This window comes from Magallana gigas, chromosome 9, assembly GCF_963853765.1.
Source record: "Magallana gigas chromosome 9, xbMagGiga1.1, whole genome shotgun sequence".
NCBI classification, from domain to species: Eukaryota; Metazoa; Mollusca; class Bivalvia; order Ostreida; family Ostreidae; genus Magallana; species Magallana gigas.
In genome coordinates, this window is record NC_088861.1 from 10,390,091 (window position 1) to 10,400,880 (window position 10,790).

The 10,790-nt window shown below is 32.6% G+C and overlaps 2 protein-coding genes across 2 annotated transcripts; one reads left to right on the forward strand and one right to left on the reverse strand.

The window, feature by feature from the left end:
* Window positions 1-556: 556 nt before the first annotated feature.
* LOC105324717 (toll-like receptor 2) lies at window positions 557-5,169 on the forward strand. The gene is made up of 3 exons (XM_066072195.1): window positions 557-689; window positions 1,412-1,480; window positions 2,298-5,169. The coding sequence occupies exons 2-3, from the start codon at window positions 1,432-1,434 to the stop codon at window positions 4,727-4,729; spliced, it is 2,481 nt and encodes an 826-aa protein (XP_065928267.1). The 5' UTR covers window positions 557-689; window positions 1,412-1,431; the 3' UTR covers window positions 4,730-5,169.
* Window positions 5,170-5,173: 4 nt separating this feature from the next.
* Window positions 5,174-10,378, reverse strand: LOC105324718 (uncharacterized). Its single transcript, XM_011423872.4, has 7 exons — window positions 9,929-10,378; window positions 8,162-8,460; window positions 7,608-7,740; window positions 7,018-7,188; window positions 6,711-6,887; window positions 6,489-6,566; window positions 5,174-5,416 (listed from the first exon to the last, which is right to left on the reverse strand). Exons 2-7 carry the CDS (start codon window positions 8,449-8,451, stop codon window positions 5,201-5,203), a joined length of 1,065 nt encoding a protein of 354 aa, XP_011422174.2. The 5' UTR covers window positions 8,452-8,460; window positions 9,929-10,378; the 3' UTR covers window positions 5,174-5,200.
* Window positions 10,379-10,790: the final 412 nt, after the last annotated feature.

Consider the following 10,790-nt stretch of genomic DNA (forward strand, 5'->3'; position numbering starts at 1 on the left):
CAGTAAAATTTTGATCGCTGTGGTAATTAATGTTGAATGATTTAGGCTTCGAAAACAATGACATAATTTATCATTGAGGTCGCAAGATTCCATCGGGATGTATTGGATAACGTGTGCAATGAAGTCGATATCAAGACGTACAAAGAAACTATCTCAAAGACCAAAATGGGTGACAGCGTTTCTGGATAATTACGTTCTTCTCAACTACTACAAAAAGATACTGCTTAATTGCGATATCATTTGTTTCCTGGTTTGTTTTATTAAGTACGGTTTAAACATATTACAAACCGAGGTTTCAAAAAGAAAAAGGAAATATTTAATATCAAAGTTGTATTCCTATAATGCAATGAAATGAAATGAATTTTTAGAAGGAAATTCTATATTTTGTGAACTGTACAAGAATCACTAGATCTGTAAAAAGAAAAAACCCAGAAAATTACAATAATAAAATTGTTGAATTTAATGCATAATTAATAAAAAAAAATGATTTTATAATGAATTCCTGAATTACTATTTAGCCAATAACTTCCTATTGGGGAACTACCCAAGGAGGAAAGTTAGTGAAGAAATATGCATCATGGGTTAGTCAAAGCCGTTTGATACTGGATCTCTATGACGTTGCCTAATCATTTCCGAGTTTTTCATTTTTTAACTTCACAAAGGCATACCGTCTAGATTATAGTAAACCTGTAAGTATGATGGATATTTTAACAATCCTTTAAATGATTTTATTAGGAGGGTTTAAAACGAATTGGCTGCTCATCTTGTAACTTTTTCATTATTATTTTTTGCAATCACACGATCAAAGGGGTATAATTATATGTTGTTGTCGTAAACTTGCCTTTTGTTAAATACAAAATTGAAAAATAAAATGTATTTGAAGCATACCTTCAATGTATACAAAATGTTAAAAAGATCTTTCTCGTAAAACAATGACGATCTTCGACCAGACTAATGCTTGAAAAAAGACAATCTAATGAATAAACTAAATTAAATTAATGGTATACCTCTGCTTTTCGTTATCGTAGAGTATTGGATTTATTATGTGTACATATCTAGTCTTAATTGGGCAGAAAGATAATCATGTAGTCTGGACGGCGATGTCTATTTTCTATTCAGTTAAAATGAATACACATTTTGTTGGGGTTTTTTTTTTGCAAATTTAAACAAAAGAATTAAGTTACACAGTAACTGACCTTAAATTAAATAAAATTAGATCTGAAAAATGTATGGCTAACATTTTAGTTTTACAATTATTATGGCGATTACATTTTTGGTCAGTAATCAAAAGTGTGCTCTCGATAACTAATAAAATAAAATCAAAACCATTTGGATTCTATAGTTTATACTGTCATTATATACAAAAATGTCCATATTCTATTAATTTTTACGTTGTTTTTTTATTATCCAGATTTGGAGTTAGATAATGTAATGAGCACTATGAAGCATAGGAAACAATTTGTCTGTCAACTTTTGGTTTGTAAGTAAATGAACAATATCTATCATACAATATATATTTTTTTATCAAAAAGTATCATATTAAGCTAGATATATTCTATCGAATAATATTCTTAATTTGAAGAAAAATCTTGATCAAATCTATTTTGTATTTTGTGTAAATCAACTGCGCAAGATACTAGTCAAATGATTAAATAATACCATATTTCAGACACTTATTTCTTAAATCCATTTAACAATATCTTTAACCACGTAAATATGCATGTGTGTGTTCAATTTTGTCTTGTAAATAGATATATCATGAACTGAATGCTGTTAGCGTCATGCGCCAACAGTGAAAGTAAAAAGTAAAATACTCGCATATGAATTAAAATCTAAATTACTGTGCCATGGTAGCTGGATGCTTAAAAAGGTTATTACTTGACTTTTTCCTGCAAAAATACCTCTGTGTGAGCGTCGAACATAGGTCTTTAGATTTATCTAATGACGTCATTATATAGATGAGAATCTTGACTGGTCATAGTATTAGAATAAAACAACTCAGTTAACATTTGATTTACCATAAGCGTGCATTTATATATTTGTCAGTCGATTAAAATATGCCATCAAAGTGCATACACACTCACCCTTTACACACAATCTAACGTCGAAGAGTTCATATATACATATGCAAATATCACATCTTAGACAACGGGAACAGAATAAAATCTGGTATTCAACAAAAATTAATATCATCATGATTATCTTATTAATCATGCAGTTTAGTGGAATCAAACTGTTATAATTACAAAACTGAGAATTCTATTGTTACATAATTTTTTTCCAATATCTTTTAACAGGGAGAGTTTCTGTCATTCTCTCACAAAACTGTACAATTTCACCATACGTTGATGAATGCGGAAACGCAGGACTACTTTGGAACTGTAGTGGATCAGGTTTTAACAGATTGCCAACAGCGTTTCCTCCGGAGCTAAAGAATCAGAATGTTGCTTTGGATCTCTCCTACAATCGATTTTCTTCTGTGACAGAGGATACATTTGACCAGATAGCTTCCTATTCCAACGTGACTTCAGTAATTCTCCATCACAATGATATTACTGAGATTGGAAATCTGGCATTTCATGATTTGTCAAATTTATGCAGCTTAGACCTTTCTAGCTCTAATCTTGAAAAAGATAAAATTGATACCGATGCGTTCTCTGCTATTTCTAAACTCACAATTCTGCGAATAGATCAGAATAATTTTCATTACCAAGGTTACCCAGATATCTCAATGTCCAAGCTTCATTCATTGCAAGTTTTGAAAATTGACGTTTTTAGAAATTTTTCGTTCACAAAACTATTTGAAGAACTTAAAAGTTTATCAAAACTTGAATTTAATTGTATCGGCAGTTTTAGCTTGACCAATAGTTCGTTTTACGGACTCAGACTTTCCCCAATCTATAGCATTGATATGAGTTTCTTTGGTCATGTGAACCGTGACGTCACTGAAGATCTATTTTGCTCATTTCCTTACATTACTGATGACGTCATTTTAAATTTTGGCGGAAAATGCAACCTTTCTATTGTCCTTCGATCCCTAAAATGCTTACAGCATCGTGAAATAAATAATATTTCCATAACACATACCAGAGATGTTAGCCGAAGTGAACTGATTATCTTCGATGATTGGTCAACAGAGTATCTCATAAACATATGCGTTAGTAATCTCACGTTACATCATAATGGCATTTATGGTATTAAGAGAAATATATACAATACCAAGTTATGGAATTGTTTAGAATACTTTGATTTAAGTTACAATAGAATAGTTTTTATAGATTCTACATCGGATATTTCTCTCTTAACTTTTCCAAGGATTCGAGGATTCAACCAGTGTTGTAATGACCGTCGAGGAGAATTAATGTACAGTCCTTACAATGCATCACAACAGAAATATCGTTCTATTACTATAACTTTACCAAATACACTAGAAGTGCTTGACCTTTCTGAAAATTATGTTCACAATGCAATAAAAAGGGGACCGTTTGTTAAAGTAAAAGCCAAAAACTTGTTAAAATTTTATTTACAGAACACCAATGCCCCCCTCGTGTCTTGGATTTTAGAAATTCCGTCCTTAGAAACACTCGATTTATCTGAAAATAGTTTTGAAAATATCAATTCTGAAATATTTCAAGGCGTAAGGAATCTTCGACAATTGTATGCGGTAAACGTTCGCCTTAATTTTCAAAACAATTTGATTTCCGAAGGTTTGTTTAAAAATCTGAAATGCCTAACAAAACTTGATATTTCGAAGAACAGTTTGACTTCTTTACCGAGGTGTCTATTTAGAGACCAAAAGAAATCTTTAAAGGAAATCTATCTTGACAACAACATGCTTTCTGTCCTACCAAATTCTCTAATGGATTTAGAAGGGTTATGCATACTCTCTGCCCGGTACAACTTGATTTCAAAATTCTCCGAGAATGATCAAAACCTATTTAATGCAATGAAAAATTTATCAATTTATCTAGAAGGAAATCCGATTTCTTGCGAATGCTTTAACATTCAGTCTTTGAAATGGATGAAAGATCGTCAGCACATGTTTCCTGATCGTTTCAACGTTCTCTGTATAGAGAGTAAAAATCCTATTGTTGAATTATTTGAAGACCAAACATGGCGAAAATTCGAACTAGATTGTCAGTCAAAGGAATGGCTTACATTTTCTGCTGTATTGCTAGTTTTGACAATGTTAACATTTGCCATCACTGTTGCCATTAAAAAATACCGTGTCCATTTAGAATACGTAATTCTAAGGCTAAAAAACAAATGGAAAGGTATACCTTTACGCAAACCTGACAACAATTTTCTGTATGATGTTTATGTATCATATAGTGACCTGGACTATTTGTGGGTCACAAAAACACTTTACCCAATATTAGAAAGTTTGAACGTAAAACCATGCCTGGATGAAGATATTTATGGAGGCCGTACTATATTAGAAGGGATTGTAAATCGTATCAACGAGTGCAGGAAAGTATTGTTTGTCGTAAGTGAGAGTTTTTTGGACATTGGACAATCTTCCATTGAGGTTCGAACAGCAATTACCCATGCTGTTCACAACCAATTTCAAGGATACATTGTTGTTTTGATAAAAGATGGATTTCCTCTTGAAAGGCTTCCAGACGAACTGAAAAACATATGGTGGTGCATTGAATATTTCGGATGGTCAGAGGAGGAACAAAACGAAGTTATACTTAAGAAACTGACCGATATATTCAAACCTGAGTGAACAGGTCTGTGGATCAGTGCCCGATAGTGAGCATACAGCAATACAGTAGCTTGAATAACTTAATCTATAATGGACTGCCTGAATAACATACCGAATACAGAAAAATATTCGTCCCCGTTTTATCCCATCCCCTACCGCCTTCGTTGTCAGCGGACGAATTTAAGACTGACGAATTCAATTTTTTTTAAATTACTGTACTAATTAGAATGAGTATCCATTACAAAACTGTGTTTGGGCGATTTGAAGTAGAGGCAAAATGTAGAAAGGCTAAAACACACGGGGCAAAAATAACCCTGTTTTCATGTACATCATAGCAAATCGTCTGTCGTGTTTTCTGGTAACCTCTTGAGTAAGGTTTGTTCTATGTTCTAAAAGTGTTTTAGTGGTCAGCATCATTGTTTGTATGAGTAGAAATTGTATTTAGGTCTTTTTTTAATAAAAAAAAAACCAAACTAAATGGATATGTTTTATTCATATTGAAAACGTAGCTATTAATGGCAAATGGTCGGAAGGAAAGACTTCGCTCGGTGGCAAATTTAATCTCATTTCTTCTTCTGAAAGAAAGTCCAAAACTGAAATGACGCCGAAACCGTGTCTCTGAGAGCTATCCGGTGGACCCTTATAAAATATGTAGTCCAAACAACAACAGAAATCTGCGTCCAGATTGGTTATCCTAGGTTCATCTCCCTAAAATATATTACAGCAGTGTATTATCATCTAAATGCTGATTTTCGAAAGAAATTCTTGATGTGGTTTTTTTTTAATAAGCGTCTTATGATAAAGCGTTTAATAACGAGCTGGTTTTTTTTCATCAAAACTTTAGTTATATAATTGATAGTTCTATAATATGATAATTCCTAATCCACATTATGCAAAAAATAAATAAAGATGAATGATGTCGGTTTTTGTAACTAAATGTAAAATTATATATCTCTTATTCATTAAAGGGACCTGGTTTTAGTTTAGTTTGCTTTTCTATTTTGAATGATTCACCCAAGTTTGAATGTTAGAAGTCGTGTTACAAGCGAGATAGAGAGGTAAGAAATTGTTATCTAAACAAAGCTCGAGTTTTATATTTGTTTACAAATACTGTAAAGTAAAGAAATGACCATTTCTTTATCAAAATAACTTGTGGAAACAAGATAGACTGACTTAATGGGTTCATAAATTTAATAATAAGTTCATCAAACAAAACAGCAATATAAGATTGAAACTTATACCAATACAACAAATATGTAAACATTAACATGACACGAGCTTTGTTTACAAAACAAAGAATTCTAACCTCTGTAATTCGCTTGTAACTCAATATTTGACTTTCAAATTTTGTCAAAGCATGGAAAACATCTATATTAACAATTCTAGACATAAAAAATATAAATTTTTGAAATTTTTAAGGTCAAATCGTGTCCAGGTCCCTTTAAAGCAAAACGGCATTTTATCAGTTATCAAAAATTAGCATTAACTAAAGCAAAAGAGAGGTTGAGAATAATATTTATATGTAACAACTGCAACTTTTATCATCTTGAATCAAATCCTTTTTGGATACTTGGCAGTGGGAATGCATTAAATGAAATATTTTGGTTTAGGGACTATATATAATTGTTGATTTAAGTTTTCGTATGAATTGTAATATATCTGTTAGTTTGCCACATTGCGCAGTCAGGTTGCTCACAGACAAGTAACCATTGAATTCCATATATCCAGAGAGTTTGAATGGTAGAAATACAACTACAAATATGTAATACTAATACTGTACCAATATTGTCTTATATGCACTCTTGAAAATTAGATCATCGCCTTCCAATCCATTTAAAAGTTTCTGGAGGGTGGCCATCTTTATCATGGAGATAATAAAACATGAACAAGTAAATATCCTATATGGTCACTGAGTCTTAACAATGTTTTTACGTTTTGAAATTTTTTTTAAAAAAGCATAATTTTGTTGTCATTATTGGGAAAAGGAAAAAACCTTCCAAACCTTGATATGGTTTTCTGCTTGAATTTTCTTCTTGTTTTCGTCCACAATGTTACCGCTCACAATGAGTTCGTATGCTGCCTCACATGGTTCTGTGTTGAAATCTCCACACAGAATTGTTATGTTACTGCCTGTGTGTTTTCGTTGAAATTCTCGTATGGCTACCAAGCAACAAAATGCCTTAAAAGAAGCGGAAAACCTTCTTTTTTTTAAAAACCGGGTATGGTTCTTAAATTTAAGTAACTTATGAGGAAAATTGCGCAAGATTTGCCTAGGATTCTAAGGGTGCTTCCTTGTCAAATATTCTAACCTGAATACAGCGCACATCCGAAATGTGAGCACTTTCCCACACGAGGTGCGTGTTGCAGACGACAACGGTTCTACCGGAAGTCACATGTTCAAGCAAACTGAGTAAGGCGACATCACATCGGTCGATATAACGAGAGAAGTGGTTTGTTTCCTCTTGGTCGTCCGATAAAAGCTAGTGTTTGAAAAAAAAATATAGAAACACTTCAATATAGGAAGAAGAATAACGTACATATCCATTCAAATATTTCAAGTTAATAACAAAACTATTAATTCGTTAAACTTAAAAGGTATACTGTGGAATGTTCATAAGAGAAAATTGTCGTAGCGTTCTTTGGTAACCCTTACCCGAGATCGTACATGTTTCTCAACGAACGTATATACATACAAGCATATGTTTAATATTTATAAAAATTAAAGTTTTCTGAACTCCTACCAACGAATTTACGTCCCAAACCTGGAAAATTTTGGCTACCCATGATCACTGCCCTCCACGAATAAAAATGATTCCACAATAATTATGTCGTTTGTTCACATGTTTAGATGACTGTGTGAAACAGATTTCAGATGACGTTAGTAAATATATGTATGCACCTTAAACGCAATTTCTCCGAGTCTGTAAGCAACATTATCCTTAAGAGTAAACTTAGACGTGTTGTAAAATGTGGCACATCCTTCGTCATTCTTGTCAAATGTTCTTTTGGAATAGACTCCATCATACCCCAATCTATTAAAAAGAACTTACATAAAAATCTAGCATTGAGCAGTTTTTCTCTCCTAACAATGCATTAACTTCATAAAAATACTTCATATCTAATAGCATATCTATCTTATCGAACAATAACCACTGGGCCATACATTATATTTTTTTTATCTTATGTTTACAAATCATGAAATAATCAGGATTTGCGAATATTTTTCACGCTACGAAATGCATTTTTTTTTAGCGTTTCATTCAAATGTAAAGATTGCAAGCATTACAGAAAAAATGGAACATAATCAGTCCCGCTGAGTCCGCGGGAATAAAACAAGACAAGAAATACATGTAAAAGACATGAAGACAATGAAACCTGAGTTTACATCTTGAGAAAAAGGTGTATGGAATAGATCAACAATGATTAAATAGGTTGCTATGATATATATGTTACTTTTGCATTTCCGGATTTAGTGTATCTTGGTAGTATCTGGGTCCTACTTCCTGTAAACATATTACGTCACAATTGGAATACCGAAGTTCTTCTAGAAGACTTTTATGGCGAGTATCGATGTGTAGATGGGCGGGGTCTCTATAGGGGTACGTCGTTGGCTGTATATGGCAGTCAGCCAAAACATTGTAGCTCATCAATGAGAACGTCCGCTCTGGTGTGACGTCATCAATATCTGACGTGCTCACTTCTTTCCTTTTTGCAAAGCTTGGTGGCGCCTTCTCCTTGCTCATGGCAATTTCCTATATTGCGTCATGTATTAAGAGATCATTATATTCTATTGTAATACATATAACAGCAGTAAAATGTACTGATTTCATGAAAATGTTTCTTTGACATACAAAAAAGAAACACTTTAATTAATTTCAATATTTCCAGAGAGACGAAATCTGAATAGAATATATTTAATCCAAAACATCCTTATGAAACATGTATAATTCAAGGAGAGTATTTTTCAACTTTTTAAAACATAGACTAATTGTCAAGGAAATAACATCATATGCTTAACAGGGATGGGGACCCCATCCATGATGCCTTGTAATTCATAAATTGTATTTTATTTTCAAGGAGATGATTCATTTCCACTATTAAGAAAATCTTAATCTTATTGTAAAATTTATTGGAATTGTTTTCTAATGTTTCAAAAAAAAATGTTGGCAACTATTACTCAGGAAAAAGGTCATTTACCTAATGTTTTCCCCTGGAAGTGAAAAGAAACCACTACAATCAATGATAAATTGTATACAGTGTACATACAATAGACGTTTTTTCATTATTTTAAGTCCCCCACCCCCGGTATTTGCTATTTATAGGAACCTTAACAATCAAGATCAAGGTATTTATCATGAGGTAGATTTATTTACCATTTCCACAATTACATATACATGAATCGTGCAAGTCGATCGTATGGGAAAAGTATTTACATGAATATGTAATCATGCAGTTCCAATACTTAAACCTGCTTTGAACTGCTCTAAACAATTTATTCTGGCCTAACATCCGGATATACTATAGATAAAGATTAATTTCCACATCTTAAGCTAACTTAGTAGCCATATTCAAAGTTACATACATGTATGTACATCAGCCATGCAAGTTTGAAACTTACGTAAAATTGTTATATAGATAAAGATATATCTATTTTGAATGCTCAGAAAAATAAACTAAAACCTGCATAATCAAAATCAATCTATATACATGGTAATGTTTCTACACGATCTATGCATCCCGCATGGGCAATACAAAGTCCGGCGTCTAACAGATAATGACTAATTTTTTGGCAAAACATTCATGAGTAAATTTATAAACAGTTACTCTTGATATAATAGAAAATTAATTGAAAAGGATTGCTCAAGATTTATAATTCATTCAATTTTAATACAGATGTTGTCTGATTTTTTACGGAGATCCGAAATTTTATTAAAACCCCCTCCTTTAGATCCGCGCATGTTTTATCAAAGGTCAATGAATCGATACCGTAAGTCAGATCATACGCGTACAATGCATGCAAGCCCTGATCTTCGAAGATGACAAAGCCTATATACATGTGCCATTACATGTAAAATTCGATGACCCGTCAAATTATTCGGCTAAATAGCATGCATATGCAATCAGTACAACATATTACAGTAAATGTCACTATGTACGTTATGTCTGATTACATTTACCTGTATTTGTGTATACAGGTTTGATAAATAAATCATTACTTACATCAGAGGCGTCTTTAGCAGAGCGAAGTTTGCGAAAGCTGGCCAAAGTTTGGTTGCAGGTACCTCAGTTATTGGGAACGCCGGGCAGTCGCTCTGTTGAACAGCACGGTTAAATCTATTTATAGCATTTACAGAACTAATCCGATTGATCGATCTATCAACAAGGAAGGTTTACACAAGGGATTGTATATATAGTGCTATAATCCATTATCGTACTATATACAACCACCTACTTTTTTTAATACTATATAACCCCCTTCTTTTTAAAGGCTTTATACGGTAGATGTTCAAAACTCTGTAGTGTACGACAACTTGGAGAATTATAATGTTCCATGATTGACCGTTTTCTTTCCCATTCCTTGTTGGAAATGATATACCGGTAGTTAATAGAATGCAACAACATTCGAACTTAGTATGCTTGTTTTTGTGACCTGTCTGACTTTATTACGTAACAGACTCTTCCGGTGACTAAAAAAATGTATTAAATTTAAAATTCCATATCATTCATTCGATTTCTCACCAGAGGGCGTACTTCGTTGCGCTTCAAATGGAGCAAAGCGGGAACGATAACTCTGGGTAGATATTGAAATTTCCACAGGCTGAATAAACAGTTATTCCATTTAAATACACTCATAAAAAAGTGATGTGATGGCCTTTTTTTTTTAATTCCTGGTGCATCATTGTTTTTAAAATAAAAACAGAAAACTAGTGTGTATAACTCTATTCGCGGTAAAACAATTCACTAGTCACATCGTTTTATATACATAATTTTATACTACAGTTTTCATCAATAATTCGCTCTACATTTTTTCCCCAAATTTTTCTTCCTTTTTTTAAAACGCCAAACTTATTTCCCTAAAGGA